We start from the raw sequence: 15,703 nt of genomic DNA on the forward strand, positions 1-15,703 counted from the left end.
GCATTCGTCCCATTCGTCTACAGTCTAGTTTTGAAAGTTTTTGCGTGTGTTGTCTTGTGATAATATGCAATTGTTTAATTATTAATTGACGTAGGACCCAGGATATCGCATAAAAATGAATCCCCTTACGTAAGTATTGTCCTGTGCATGCTTTTTTACCATTTTGTATCGGTGTAGACTCTGTAGAGTGTGGACTGTACTGGGATCAGGGATATCAATGTGGTCATTGCTCATTTCCCTTCCTGTTTTCACAAAAGTAAATCAAAATCAGTAACTAGGGTTATATTTTCGGAGAGCACACATGATATTTATTACAGAAGAAACAGTTTATCACAACCATTGCATTCAAATGCTGTTGTTGGACATATTTGGTGATCTGGGACTTGGAGTGTGTGTATTTTGTTCTATATGACAATCGGATTGGTTTGTCTCAATTTTGTTTGATTTGTTTTGATTCGTACCATCTATCTAAGCATGCTATAATATTTTAACAGCCAACACAAAATATATAGCAATGCATTTCTTTATTTGCCTTGATTACCTTAACTTGAACTGGCACCAATGGTTGCACCTTGGGGCTTGGTCCCTTTGTAGGTAGGTACGTACTTACTACGTATGCAGGTACAGCGAGGTATTATTTGAAAAATAGTTGGGGTTGTGTTAATATTGTTTGTCACAAGAATTTGAATATGAATTTCCTTCTCTAACCCATATTTTTTTTTCCTCAGGAATATCAAGAACATCAGGAAATTGAATGAGAGGGAAATTGAACTAGGGATTGATGAGAAGTCATCCTGGCACAACCAGTACAAAGACAGTGCCTGGATCTTCATTGGAGGACTTCCCTTTGATCTGACAGAGGGAGATGTCATCTGTGTCTTCTCACAGTAAATATTTTTATTTGCTTGCAGTTATTTTTACATGGTGATGTGCTTCAATTTTAATCTGCAGTTTGCATTGTGCTATGCTATATTTCCTTCCAAGTTCCAGTGTGAAGTTATTCATGAGATAAATTAGAAACAAGCATTAGAGACAATGTTCTATAAAAACTGTTTTTTGTTATTTTTGATTGAGATAGGTAACATCAAAATAGGTACCTACCATTTAATTTAATACCATGCAACTTCCTTTCAGATGTCTGCTGTGCTATTAGAAATCACTACATACCTAATTTTCTTTGATTTGATCTGTACATTTTCCTTTCCCAACAGGTATGGTGAAATAGTAAATATCAACCTGATAAGAGATGCCAAAACAGGCAAATCTAAAGGGTACTGTTTCCTGTGCTATGAAGATCAGCGGAGCACCAACCTTGCTGTGGACAACTTCAATGGCATAAAGGTAAATAGGCTTTGTCTCAGGCCACATCACATTACATCATAGCATTGCTTCCATTACATAATGGCATACCTACTATCAATTTTCCATTGCCCACATTGTTATTCTCAATCTTTCATTCATTTTTTACTTACAATGATATCGCATACTTGTTGACTTATTATCAATGGCATTTATGCATTTATTTTTCTTTGCGATTTTTAATTTTCTCGTTTGTTTTCATTTCTATAGATTTTGAATAGATCTGTGTAAGAGTGACAGGTCAGAAAGCAAATTAAAAGGCACATTACCTATTGGTATTTGATTGTTCATAACACCCATAAATTGCTGGTGTGTGTTGATTTTCATTGTGAAATATCATAGTCCATTGTATATTTCATTTCATATCATTGTTTATCATTTCAGCAGGCATGCATCCATTTCGCAGCCTTAAGGTTACAGTTCTTTTTCTTTTGTTATTGGGAATCTGGATTTGTGAACACATACACATATGTACTACATAGCTTCCTGGCTTTACATGCCAATAATACTGATTGCAACAATAAGGTCAGATAATTATCAGTGCTGTTTTTGCTTGTGAATTGTCCAGATATCAGAGCACATTGATACATGATTGTCAGTAAATAACAAAACCTTAACTTTGCTGTCACAAAGAGTGTCTGAATTTAGCTGGACCAAGTGCACAATCAGCAGGGTGGCACACACAGTTAATTTTGCACTATTCAAGCATTGCTCAATCTGCAAAAGGATTTTACAGGGCACACACAGCGTCATCAAATCTGAGGTGTGTAGGTAGGTATGTCCTAATTTAGTTGAGGATGCAAGCAACCCACGTGAAAAGTTACAGGCACAAAACGTCCACTGACAACTGCTTTGACGTCCAACACACTTGGAAAGCTGAAGTTTATCACCTTGCCAGCTTTACATATTTTTGTCTATTTTTTATCATGGCCAATAGTCCTCAGTGAATGAATTAAGTTTCTATTTAGGTTATGTAAAATGCGGCTGTAATGCAATTTAAGTACATCAAGAACAATGACCTCATCACTCATGGCATTGAGAAACTTGACTGTCGGATTTGATGTGGGTGCATTAATTGTTTGTTTTGGAGTTAAGCCAATGGTCTAACCACGCCCATGCTTATTAACTTGGCTTGAAGCAGATCTTTGCTATTGTAAACAGTTAGGATTATTTATGATTTGTTCGTAAATGAACACATCAAATTGATAATTGAGATGAGCACCTCATCACACATTTTACTTTTGTTGGTATTTAACATTGGTGAATAAAGGGCAGAATTTTTTATGGCTTGCATGCTATCCAGAGCCCTTCCAGTGACTTTCTCTCATTATTTGGGAGTTTGAAACCAAAGCTCATGTAGTTACCTATGCTAGGTGGAACACTGGCTATGTTGGACACAGGTTATGTCAGATTGTGTGCACTGACCACTGTGCACCTTGACTATGATTTACATATGTCGCTGTCACGTTAATCTTCAATTGTCAGACTGTCAGCAGCTGTTTGGTGTTTGCTCCGTCCCGAGCCACGAGTGACGCTGCGTCGAATCCCACAGAGGTCAAACTCCCCATTGGTGGGCCGATGCCCCCGGCAGATCGTCCACGTCTCGGCTGCGCCCGGGCGACGACAGCCGCGGCGCGGCGCGCCCGCCACGTACGCCGCACTGGCGCGACGCCGCCGCCGCCGCGCGACCTGGCCGACCGCGTGTCGAGGCCGCCCGTCCGACCGGCACGCGCGCTGAGCCCCAGCGCAGGGCCGAGCCGGTGCTGCCTGGTGCGTCCGCTAAGGGAGAGCGCCCCTGGGCTGTGCTCTCCACAGCGCGGCGCGAGGAGGCTCCTGAGAGCCCTACCGGCGCCGCATGGCGGCAGCCAGCGGCGCTGACTGCCCGCAGACCCTGCTGAGGTCCGCCGTCAACGACGGAGCGCTGGCTGGCTGGATGGAGCTCTCGCACACGGAGTTTGACTCCCACGGAGCTTCCGATGCAGCAGCGAGGACAACAATGGCAGCAGCAGCAGCTGTATCAGCGCGGTGGCGGTGAGGGCAGCGGCGGAGGCGGTGGTAACAACACGAGGAGCACTGACCAGCTACGAGTTCAACGGAGCAGCACCTACATTCTGCAAACAGAAGCTGAAGAGGGCAGCAGACCGGCAGGCAACACAAACGCTGTCTGCCTGTTCCTGAACTAGCAGCAACAGCAGAAGCGAGAGGTTCGACAGGATCCTTTTTCGTCAGCAGCTGGACCAAGCGCCTGCGGCTTCCCCGGAGCCAGGCGGAGTGAGGAGCTTCCGCCCGAGCGGAGAGACTCCGCACGCTCCGCCGGAGGGCCCGCAGCGCCGCCATCTGCCGTCTCCCGCTTACCGCTCTCCGCCCGCGCCGTCCACTGCTCTCCGCTTACCGCTCTCCGCCCGCGCCGTCCACCGCCCGCTGCCAAACGCCCACCGCCGCCGCCCGGCCCTGAGACGGTGACCAGGCCTCTCCGGTCCTGGGGTGGCGGTGGTCAGTCTGCTTGGCTGGACCTGCCTCTCCGCTCATCACAGCGAGCTGTCGGCCGCCCGGCCTGCCCGAGACCGCACGGCACCACGACCGCAGTCGCCAAGGCTGGCGGCAGTCCCAGCTGCAGCAGCTGCTGAACTGATGTCACCAGAGCTGCCATAGCGGACCAACGAGTCACTGGAGCTGTTTGCTTTGACTTTGGTAGACCTACCCAGAATATTGCCAGGTGTGCATAGTTTTGGTACCGTTATTTTCTTTCATTGAGCGAATTCATCAAATGATTTTAAAAGAACATTATTTGGAAAGTTTTTTTTTGTAACCGTCTTACTGAATATCAAGTTATACAACGATGCGTCACCAGCGCTGTATAAAATATGCATTATTTTATGACACTGTCCTATTCAACTCAATTAAACCTCGAACGTGAACCTAAAATAATTCAGCCTCACTTTTTCATTCACCATCCCCAAAGTTTTTAAACGGGCTCAGTTAAATATTCAGAAATTTCAACTTAAGAGGTATAACCGGCTGCAGCTTCCAGTCAACATAGGATGCTGTCGCCTGTCACCAACGCTTTTCGCCGTGGCTACCATCGCGACTAGCTTCAGTCGTTGGCACTCGACACCTTCGCCTTCATCAAGACTCCGTCGCCCGTCCCGGCTGCTCTCCGGATATTCGTCTCCCCGAGACCCGAGCTCCGGGCGTGGCTGCCGGGCCGGCGGCCTGTTCTTCGCAACTCCAAGTGGAGCATCTCGACATCAAGTCACCGAGTCGTCGACGCCAAATAACCGCTTTCTCCAAGGAGCAACGCGTGCTGCTGTCCTCTCCGAGCTGTGAAGCTCGGAGCGGAGCGGCCTTGCCGCTCGCCAGTCTACCGCTCTAACGCGACTGACTCCGCCATCCCGACACCGCCGTCTCCTCCGTCGTCGCAGCTGACTGAGGCTTGGCTAGCGGCGGCACCTGATCAGCGCCCGGCTCGGCCTGGTGGTGAGACGGAGTCGGTGAGCTGAGCTCTGCGCCTGATGGTCAGTCTTCGAGGAGGACCACCACCGGCCGCCGATGAGCTTCCAGATCAACCCTGGCTACACGTCTAGCCAGACACCGGCTGGGCCTCCCAGCGACGCTCAGCAGGCTTTTGGACCTCACGTCCCCCGCGCTGGAGACATGCCTGGAGCGGGGCCAGTCGCGATGGTCAAGTCCAGCTCGCCTGTTCCCGCTGCGGCGGTGTGGACCGGTGGCTCCGCGGACGCCGGGTGACGCTGGTCACGCTCTGGCGAACACTATAATTCTTCCCTGATGTCTTGGGGCATCGTCGCCCGCCGCCGGCGTCTGGTACGCTCGGTCCTCTAGACGCAGCGGACAGCCGGCGTCAGAACAGGACTGGAGCGGAACTGGTGGACTTCTGACGAGCTGATCGCGAAGGCAGCCGAGGCAACCCCTGACAACAGCTGGTGTGTCCCGGCGCCCTGTCACCGCCGCCGCCGCTGGCACCCGAGCCGTAGAGACCTTGTCTCCGGCCGACGCAGCGGCGACTGGACGACGCCGATGCCGGTGCGGACGCCTCCCGCCGCTGCAGCTGGCCTCGGCGCCGTCCCAGGCCCGGCCACGCCGGCCGCGGGCTCTGCCGACACCCCAACCAGCTGGGTGAAACACATCGCTGAGTATCACCACCCCTGGTTGCTCAGAGTGGCGTCGGATCGGCGCGAGCCGCGTCTGAGCTGAGTCGGATGGCCTCGCCGAAGGGTGGGTAAGATGGTGAGTAGAGTCGCGCACCAGCGACCGGTGAGTATCGTGCGTTAGAGTATCCCGCGCTGTTATTCGATATGACCCAAAATGTGGGTCCTCCCAGACCGATCCCTTGCGACCGCCCTTCTGAGGGTGGTCTAACGCAGTCAGTCCCGCCACCCGCCCGGCCGGAGCGGCCTGCTGGTACCTCCCTCGCTGACATACGTTCACGTGCTGCCGCCAGCTGCTGAAGCGGACCATCCGGGTGGACCACGTGCGAGACTACAAGCCGCCCAAGGACAACGAGGATCTGGACGACATCACGCGTCGGCTGCACGAGGAGGGCGTGGCGCCGCGCACACCGAGCCCGACGCGGCCGGCCGAGCCGCCCCCGGAGCCGGAGCCGGAGCACAAGTCGCCGGCCAGCGCGCACAAAGGTGGGTGGAAAGTGGGATAGGGGCGACTGGAGGTTTTTGACAGGTTAATCGCAAGGAGTCACTTTTTATCTCATGACTAGATCATTCGAATAACTGAGGGTGGATTTATTTGAAAGCGGAAATGGCGAAGATAGACAGCGTAAGCCTCGCCGTGTTAGAATCATGCAGTTTTTATATGGGAACGTTAGTGGCTTGAATTCCATTGCGTGCCCGCTGTGCTTAGGCATCAGCTATCAACATCAACGTCGTAAAGTTCATAGAGCGTGTTTAAACGTCATTGGTGTTTTACGACACATTGGCAAGTGTCCAATGATTTGATGCCATTTTTTATGTTTTATAGTCAAAAAGGAGAAGAAGAAAAAGAAGAAAGTAAAGAAAGAGTCTGACGAGTCTTCGGACGAAGAGCGCTCCCCGAAGAAAAAGAAGTCAAAGAAGAAGAAGAAAAAGAGGGAAGTTTCATCTGATTCTGAAGACTCACTAGATTCTGACTCTGAGGAGGAGCGCCGACGGAAGAAGAAAAAGAAACAGAAGAAGAAAAAGAAGCGTCGCCATTCATCGAGCAGTGAGACGGAGTCGAGTGCCGAGCAGTCGGAGGCCGACTCGTCACAGAGCGAGGACGAGAGTCGCAGCAGTCGCCGTCGCAAGAAGAAGTCGCACCGTCACCGGCGCCACAGCTCCTCACAGGAAGAGGAAGAGGAGGAGGAGTCTGTGTCTGAGAGGAGCGAGTCTCCGTCCCCTCCGCCGCGCGAACTGGAGCGGCGCGACTCGAGCGGTGCGCGCCGCGGCCCGCCGATGCGCTCCGGCGTCCAACAACCCAACGGGAATGGTCGGCCGTTCCCGGGCCGGCAGGCCAGAGGACGCGGCGGTGGAGGCGGCGGCGGCGGCGGAGGAGGAGGCGGAGGCGGCGGTGGCGGTGGCGGCGCCAAGAGACGGGCGCGAGGCGGGCGGGCGCGTTTCAGGCCCCGGGACATGCAGCAGGAGCAGCAGCGGCAGATGCGTGAGGCCCAGCTGCCTCCGCCGCGTATGCACATTGAAATGGACCAGGTGAACGCTCGTGACCGGCGTCTTCTGGAGCTGGCCGAGTACGTCCCGAGCCACCCTGTGCTGGAGCGGCACCGACAGGCGCCAGAGTCGCTCGACCAGCTCCGCGAGGAGGTAGAGTCACTCAGGGAGCTGGTCAGCTCGCAGGCCGCGCCCTCTCCGCCTCCACCGCCGCCCAAACGCAGGATGCTGTCGCCGGAGTGGCGTGGCCGCTCCCCGTCGCCGCCGCCGCCGCAGCGAGGCCGCTCGCCCCCGCCGCCGCCCCGCGGCCGGTCACCTCCGCCCAGAGGGAGGTCACCGCCCCCGCCGCCGCGGGGCAGGAGGGGTGGGCCGCGCTCGCCGCCGATGCCGCCGCCACCCCCTCCCAGGAGCGAGGGGAGACCCATGGAGCGCAGAGATCGTCCGCCAAAGATAAGACCCGCGAGCCCGCCGCCAGACCGGCGCGACCGCGGCCCGGGCCAGCGCTACAGGAGTCCGGACGGGCCGCCCGATCGGAGAGACCGTGGACCAAACGGACCACCGGATCGGAGAGACCGTGGACCAAACGGGCCACCGGACAGGCGGGATCGCGGACCGAACGGACCACCAGACCGGCGGGATCGAGGACCGAATGGACCACCGGACAGACGAGATCGAGGGCCAAACGGACCACCGGATCGTCGAGATCGAGGACCAAATGGACCACCAGACCGGCGAGATAGGGGGCCTAATGGACCACCGGACCGTCGAGACAGGGGTCGCCCCATGTCACCCGACCGTCGCGACAGAGGACGCCCAATCACCCCCGACAAACGCGACAGGGGCCGGCCGAGCTCCCCCGACAGACGCGAGCGGGAGCGTTCCCCCGTCCGGAAGAAGGCGTCTGAAAGCAGCAGGCGAGGTTCAGAGGACTCTCGGCGGGGAAAGCCATCCAATGGCAGGGCAGAACACCGCTCCGGCTCCCGGTCCCGGTCTCCGGTCCGACGCGAGTCGTCTGCGTCGGACGGTCGTCGAGGGCGACGCTGATCGACGCAGCGGCGCAGGAGGCGAGCCGGGAAACAAGTTTGAGACTGCCAGAACTTTTGTTGGGCCGGGGTGGAGATGCGAGTTGGGGACGTTAGCGACTATCGTAAGTCGGAACGTTGTTGAGTATCAGTTATAAACGTTGCGAGTATGGAGTCGAAATGCGAATGGGATGTTCTCGACCACCATATGCCGGGTTGATGTTTGTATGCGAGATGTTGTGCGAAGTCGAGTGTGAGAGTGCGTGGATGATCGTACTGTAGCGATCAGGTGGGGCGTCTCGATGAGGGCGGGTTTTGATCGGGGTTTGCCGGGCGGGGTGGGCGGAGTGTTCCAGAGACGCACTTCTCTTCTCCAGCTGGTGTATTTAGCCGGCGACATGAACACGACGCACGCGCTCACCACATAGGAAAACACCAAGCATGTGTGTAGGCATAAGAGTGTGTGCTACATGCAGTTCTGGGACGAATACATATGGCTTCACTGGACTAGCACTGTAATTTGGTTCGGTTTTCGGGAGAACCGTCGCGCTTTGCCCGTTACGCAACTCACGCCGAATGACACCGGTGACCAGCAAAAGCTATGACTAGATTTCACGCGACAGTCCGGTGGGCTTCAACACATGCACGCACACAAACATACACACACAGCGCTATTCTAACGAAACAGAAACGCACACACGAGTCGGACGCAGCACCCGCCGGCCGCGGTCGGCTGGCGGGGCGCGGTCGACTGACTAGATACGCTACAAGGACTAGCTACGTGCATGGCGGGCGCGCCATTTGACTTCCCGCGCACACTGCGCGGACGCGACAACAAAAAGAGGTGCGACAAACACAAACACGACGCGGGCGCGACACAGGCGGCGCAATGAGTGAGAGGGTCCGCCGAGCGGCACCCCCTAATTGACGATCAACGATTGACTAGTATGGGTTATTTGTGCTCGACGTCAAAGCCTCGCATTTCATGACTAGGGGTCTGTCTGACATTTCTTCAGAGTCACCGTCTCGCACATACACACACAGACAAAGGCGAGAGCGGTATGCACGGTAAACATGCGAATTAAGTTAGAAAATAAAGATTCAGAATAACTTAAGTAAGCGCGAAAGGCGACGGGCGCCAGCGATCTGAGGTGTAATCGACTACAACCCAGTATCGTGGGCGCTCTACCTGATCGGTTCGTCCATGACTCTCCTCTCTCCAAGGCGTGCTCTGTTTTCAAGCGTCACACTCGCACGTGGGGACGCCGCGAGGTCTGCCCGCGGCAGCCGCGGCCCGAGGCTGTTTGATGATGATCTGACTGGGCCGCTCGCGCTGGCCTCTGGAACCCGTGCTAGTCCGTCTCGGCGCCTCAGCTGACGGCCGTCAGGGGCAGCGCGGCTCGTCTGTCTCCGTTTTCTCCGCTCTCCGCGCGCTAGTTGACGTTGAGCACGTGCTCGGCGATGAGCGGCGCCTCAGCGAACACTGTGCTCTCTCCGTCCTGCAGACAGACGAACCGGTGGCCGTTGCTCTCGCCTGCCGGGTACAGGGTGACGTAAACATCCTGTCCGCCGGCCACCAGCGGCTCGGCCAGGGTCAGCGGCAGCAGTACGGTCGGCTGCTCGACGGCCACGGCGGCGGCCTCGGCGGCCGGCAGCTCGGCCGGGACAGCCGGCTCCAGCGCGTGCAGCTCAACGGCGTCCACCGGCTGCAGCTCCACGTGGTCTCCGGCCGGCGCCGCCTCGCCGTAGCGCCGCGCAAACTCGGCGAACTCGTCCTCAGCCGAGGCGGCCGCGAATTCGTTGGTCTCGTCGGCGTCCAGTTCCATCTCGGCGGCGGCGGCGGCGGCGGCCGGGTCGGCCTGCTCAGCGCCGGCCGGCGCCGGCTCCAGCGGCTGCAGCGGCTCCAGCTTCACCGGCTCCAGCTTGATGGTCTCGCCGGTCACCCCGGTGACGGCCGTCACGGCTGTGACGGCCGTAACGCCCGTCACGACGCTGGCGGCCGGGGCGGCCACGACAGAGATCGTCGGCGCCTCCTGCAGGTCCACGCTGACGGCGGCCACGCACGACTTGGCGTCCCGGTGTCGGGTGTAGTTGCTCAGGTCGTAGAATCGACGCAGGCACGTCTCACACTGCCGAGATAGACGCACGGCTTAGAATAGTTTTCTCGGCATTCAAAACATTGCATTTATCAGAAAAAAAAACATCAGCCTTGACAGCATAGAGTTATTCCACTCGCACACAACACAACACATCGTGGCTTCAGCCTCATCAAAACCGTGGTGGTAGGCCAAATATAAATTAATCCACATAGTGTGCGTAGTCACGATAGAAATATAATGTCTGCAGCTGCTAGGAAGTCAATATAAAACTCGCGCAAGCTATGGGACACGCTCAGGTTTCCAATCAATATATTCGTCATCACACCCCATGGCCAGTCCTGAGTACCCTTTATCATGATATGGCACGTCCAGTGCCCACCCAACCATCCCTTCACCTCTAAAAAGCACAACTCACCATCCCCTCCCTCACCTGATACTGGGCGTGTCGGTGCATGCTCTGCACGTGCTTCCGCAGAGCCTCGGCCGATGAGAACGGTTTCAGGCAGAGCTGACAGTTGTGCTCGGAGGCGGTCGGCGGCGCCGGAGCTGCCGCCGGTCCCGTCGAGTGGCGCCGCTTCACGTGCCGGTTCAAACTGTGGCTGGCGCCGAACCGCTCCTGGCAGTACTGGCACACGTGCGGCTTCTCACCTGTGGGAACGGAGCGATGCAGCAGGGCATGATTGGGCTGATTGAGATAACCCGGGATAAGATTATAGCAAATACAGAAGGTAGAACAATGACTGATTTTGACGGCAATTTTGAGTTTCATTGTAAGTAACGAAAAAGAGGAAATTGACAACGCCGTCCACCATCTACGATTCCATCTCTCAAGTATCTAAAGCCTATCATACAAATTTCGCAGGCAGGTGTTCAAGATGCTTCACGAATATCCAAATTCCAGAATAATATCACCAAAGAGAAACATCAGTAAAATCGATCCCGCGTTCGTAGCAACAGTCCGTCCATTGCACCGACCGCACCCCTCAGCATCCCTCCCACTGCGTCACGTACCCATGTGGACCTGCTGTCTGTGACGACGCAGGCTGTCCCGGGTCGGGTAGGTCTTCTCACAGTCCTCACACACGTACACACCGCCGAAATGGGAGCGGGCGTGCCGCACCAGGCTGGGGGCGGCCGGGCGGGGAGAGAGTGTCACGCAGGGTAGTGTGGTGGTTGTGTGTGTGGGCACGCTCTGCTCAACGTATCGACACAGCGAGTGATGAAAGTGTGGTGACATCGGGCAGGTCAGAATATGACTCGGCGCACTCATGAAGTCACCCAGCATATCCTGATGAGTCAAAGGAACAGACAAGACACTGTTGCATACCAAAACCACACACAAATCAACAAATCAGCCCAGCAAACCAAACAAGAGAAAACATCGCTGACCAGTCGAGAGACAGTGCTTCTTCAACGACCTAGCTCAGTCACATATTAATAATCATTATCAATGGGTGCACCATTCTAAGAGAATCCACTCTCATCCATCCATATTGACCGCTACAGCTACCCCACCCTCTCAGCTCCCCGCGCTCACAGCTCCCCACTCACCCGGGCTTAGTCATGAACCTCTTGCCGCACGTTTTGCACGCGTGTACCACTCCCCGATGGGTGGTCAGACGGTGGTAGTTGAGTGCGCCCAGCATCGAGTACCTCTTACCACACTCGTCGCAGTCAAACGGCTTGGTGATGCCGTGCGCCTCGCGCATGTGCTCGTGCCACGTGCTGCGCAGAGCAAACAGCTGGTGGCACACCGAGCACGGGTGGCGCGGCTTCAGCTTCTGTCGAGGGAGAACAAACGTACGGGAGGGTTAGATTGAGATCTTAGGGGCGGATCGCGGGTTGCTTTTTTAGGAGGCCAAGAAGGAGAATTGCGCAATGTACGTAGAATGATACTCTGTTCGCTCTATGTGTATATGTGTATATGTGAAGTGTGATCAAGAAGTCTAGATTTCTGCGATACAGTCGGATGCTAACTATCTGTTGGGGAATGATGCAAATGTTTGTGAAAAGTAAGCAGTGCAATGAGCAATAAGTAGTAATTCACCCCGTAAAAATGAAAGAGGTAGCGTCAACATCTGTTCCTAAAGCCGAAACTTGCGGCTGGGTGAAAGGCTCCACTGATATGTAATTGTGCTGGCAATCGTGTTGTGTGTGTTTTTTTAGATTCAGATTTTTCTTAAACTGTTATGTGATGGGTCGTATATTATAATGTCATCGATTAAACGCGTTTAAGAACGCGGCGGGCCGGTGATGATAACTTTAATTGTCGATATAAATTGGGCACAGTTCAAACCATTTTGGCGCACTGACTGAGATTCACCAACATAATACCCCGAGCCCCCAAAAATAACCCGAGGGTTCAGTCGTCCCGATGTCGCCCATTACGTACCGGATCCTCGGGCGTGTGCAGTGTCTTCAGGGGCCGGTCGTGGCCGTTGGAGGGCTGCGCCGGTGCCGACAGCAGCTCGTCGTCGATGGGGCTGCCGCTGTCGGCAGAGTCGGACGAGGTCGCCGGCCCCGAGCGGCAGTGTCGCACTGGTCGCATCATGCCGAGCGCTGCTGGCGCCGCCGGGCGGTCTGTTCCGTGACTAGTGTCGCGCTGCTCTCCTCCGCCGCCGCTCGCCGCCGCTCGGTCCTGACGGGTACGTGCAGCCACCGGACCACCCCCGCCCTGCGGCACAGCGGCACCATATGATCACAGTGTGACCAAATTGGTTTAGCGTTAGGGGGAGGATGTATAAAAGTCATACGAGGATGTCACTATTTAAAAAAAAACTCGTCTTCAGCCTCATTTTAGGTGCAGTTTTTACAGATAATGTGGAAAAAACTATACCTGACGTCAAGTTCTGGTGGAAAGTAAAAAAAAAATAACAAAAACAAATATTATCATTAAAGATGTAAAAAACGACATTGCAAGCGCGACAGTACGAGTATGACGATGCGAATCGTACATTGGAACATTTTCAGTCTTTATTCCTACACTGGGTAGGTATGCTTTCACGACAAAAACGTTGTGATGATGTATGTAATTTTAAAATTTCTGAGGATGTCATTATACTTTTCATTGGGGGTGACTTTCCCCACTACATCACCAATTTGGCCACACTGTATGATCAGTTCACTGTTCAGTGCATACAGATGTGTGTATTGGGACCTTTACACTTATTTGAAATTGTTGCATACACTCAAACAATCTAGCATTGTTACTAATTATGTTGATTCTCCAAATGCTGCCTGAAAGGTAAAGCATTGGAGAAAGCAAAAGTACATGGTAATGGCCAATGGGCACATGATATCAGGCATGCACCTAGACCAAAAATATTATAATCAAACAAGAATAGGATGGGGAAAAATAAGTGATGAGGTAAATACAAGGTGGGCAAACATTGTCACTTTTCAATTTTCAGCAGTAACTTTTCGAAAGTGGTACCTAACAGGTATGAAGAAAAAACTTTCACAACATAAATCGTTTGACAAATTATATAACACACATTTTATGGAAAAGTTTTAATCGAACTGATGTCGACATCATCATTTAAAGGTAGTGTGCCACCTTTGAAAGATTTCCCATTTTATTTTTCCTAGGATAAGAAGCTTCTGTTTTTACCTAATATCGCAAAAAAAATCAAAAATGGGCCTGGAATAGTGCCTTTTTCGCCTAAAAGTTTATCGGTTTTTCGATATGTATAACAACTGTAGTGGGATGACCTGCAAACAGGCGTCGGCAACAATCGCGAATGGGGCGCACAGCAAAGGTCATTATAGAGTTACGACGTACGGGAATGAGTTATCAGCTGTCTAATCGTAGACAACACAATGTCGAGCCTTAAACTGTAAGCCTGTATTGGTATTGTTTCTTTTATTTGGCTGTCAAACATTATTTATGGTTTGAAATATGATTTTATGTAAAATAATTTATATGAAAAAGCCGTCTCTTAAGTTATGACCCCATTTCACCACACGCAAGTGGCAGAAATGACAATGATCAGCTGACGCATTTATCTTGGCCGAAGTCAGAGCGCGCGGCCCGACGCACCACCACCGCACCACAAAGTATGAGCAGAAGCCGCGCCCAAAGCCAGGGCCCCGCCGCCCCGGTAACGTGAGGTAGCCGAGTCGGGGCAGCGTGCGCTGACCCAAGCCGGGGCCGCAGCTTTGGGCGCGGTCTACCGCATCCCCGCGGGCAGCCCCGGGCTATCACATGACACCGGGAGGACGCGCGGCCCCGGCTTGGGTCAGCGCACGCTGCCCCGACTCGGCTACCTCACGTTACCGGGGCCCTGGCTTTGGGCGCGGTCTACCGCACCACCTAACAGGCGTGTTCGAAACCGCAGGAGATGATGATGAACGGGTTTATCGAAACTTGATTGGATGAGCATATCGGTAATAGCGATTTCAGTGTGTGCATTTTTTGTTCATAGTGGTGTGAAATGTGGTTGGGGTACGACCGACAACCCGTCGGGGCGAATTTCGCACTGGGGTACTCAAAATTTGAAGAATTTAAGACGTTTCCATGAGTTTTGAAGGTATGGATAAGTTCTAAAAATCCGGTTTTCCTTATCTGGGCCATTAACTCCATACGGTCCAGGAAAGCTGGCACACTACCTTTAAAAACAGGGTCTGCGCGTCTCACTTTTATTTGCGCATGTGCGCGAAGAGGGGCACCTCCACGCTCAAGGCACATCTGAACGCGCCCCAGGAAGCTGACACCCACCCTCTCCGCGTGGCAGCTGGCACTTAACGCACGTACTGCTCGACGCTGAGACGCAGCTCCTCCAGGCCACCGGGCTTGTTGTGGTGCCGCTGTCCTTGCAGGCTCCCCAAAACCAGTAGTCCAAGTGCTTGAGGTCAGGACTGTGAGGACAGCGTCTACCGCAACAGCGGTAGAACCAGGGTTGCGGAGTCGGAGTCGGAGTCGGAGTTGGAGTCGGTCGTAGTCGACAGTTCTGCCCGGAGTCGGAGTCGGAGTTGGAGTCGCCAGTCTTACCGACTCCGACTCCGGAGTCGGAGTTAACGCTGCATGTCTCAAGGACATGCACTGCACCTATTTGATTGGCGGTACTGCGCTCGAGATTAGGTTTTGTCGAAAAAATGTCATTTTGTTGTTTTGGACGAACGTTTTCAGCGATAGAACCAGAAGACGGTGAATTCCCTTCCCTAGAACCTGCTTTTTAATTCTGCATGTTATTTTTAATGCATATTTGCAACGCAAAGCCTGGGAACGCACAAGGGATCGTTTGAGGCAAAATAAGAACATCTCCAATCTCCATTATGAACTTCAATATCATGATATGGATTTTAATAGGACCGTCCGGAGTCGGAGTTGAAGTCGGAGTTGGAGTCGGAGTCAGAGTCGATTTTTTAAGGCAGAGTCGGAGTCGGAGTCGGAGTCACCCTAAAATCCATCGACTCCGCAGCCCTGGGTAGAACAGCGTCTACCGCAACAAGCCCGGTAGCCTGAAGGAGCTGCGTGTCAGCGTCGAGCAGTACGTGCGTTAAGTGCCAGCAGACACCGCGGAGAGGGTGGGCGCCAGCTTCCTGGAGCGCGTTCAGATGTGCCTTGAGC

At 53.6% G+C, this 15,703-nt stretch overlaps 2 protein-coding genes across 5 annotated transcripts in view; one reads left to right on the top strand and one right to left on the bottom strand.

Annotated features, from left to right (window-relative positions):
* On the top strand, positions 1 to 8,545 carry LOC122374175 (basic salivary proline-rich protein 2-like). 2 transcript variants are annotated; one of them, XM_043352773.1, is made up of 5 exons: positions 1 to 129; positions 729 to 887; positions 1,212 to 1,341; positions 5,819 to 6,011; positions 6,352 to 8,545. In XM_043352773.1, exons 1-5 carry the CDS (start codon positions 116 to 118, stop codon positions 8,055 to 8,057), a joined length of 2,202 nt encoding a protein of 733 aa, XP_043208708.1. In that variant the 5' UTR covers positions 1 to 115; the 3' UTR covers positions 8,058 to 8,545. The 2 variants fall into 2 exon arrangements, with proteins under 2 accessions (XP_043208708.1, XP_043208709.1); XM_043352774.1 differs by lacking the exons at positions 1 to 129; positions 729 to 887 and adding an exon at positions 2,912 to 5,604.
* LOC122374176 (zinc finger protein 764-like) overlaps positions 8,403 to 15,703 on the bottom strand; it is a 25,267-nt gene continuing 17,966 nt past the window's right edge. For all 3 annotated transcript variants that reach the window (XM_043352778.1, XM_043352775.1, XM_043352779.1), the window contains 5 exons: positions 12,527 to 12,808; positions 11,686 to 11,915; positions 11,146 to 11,258; positions 10,565 to 10,782; positions 8,403 to 10,164 (listed from right to left, as the gene is read on the bottom strand). In XM_043352778.1, the coding sequence (XP_043208713.1) occupies positions 9,469 to 10,164; positions 10,565 to 10,782; positions 11,146 to 11,258; positions 11,686 to 11,915; positions 12,527 to 12,808 (1,539 nt within the window). In that variant the 3' untranslated portion in view covers positions 8,403 to 9,468. The remainder of the gene's footprint in view (positions 10,165 to 10,564; positions 10,783 to 11,145; positions 11,259 to 11,685; positions 11,916 to 12,526; positions 12,809 to 15,703) is intronic.

This window comes from Amphibalanus amphitrite, unplaced genomic scaffold, assembly GCF_019059575.1.
Source record: "Amphibalanus amphitrite isolate SeventyFive unplaced genomic scaffold, NRLGWU_Aamphi_draft 001616F_arrow, whole genome shotgun sequence".
NCBI lineage: Eukaryota > Metazoa > Arthropoda > Thecostraca > Balanomorpha > Balanidae > Amphibalanus > Amphibalanus amphitrite.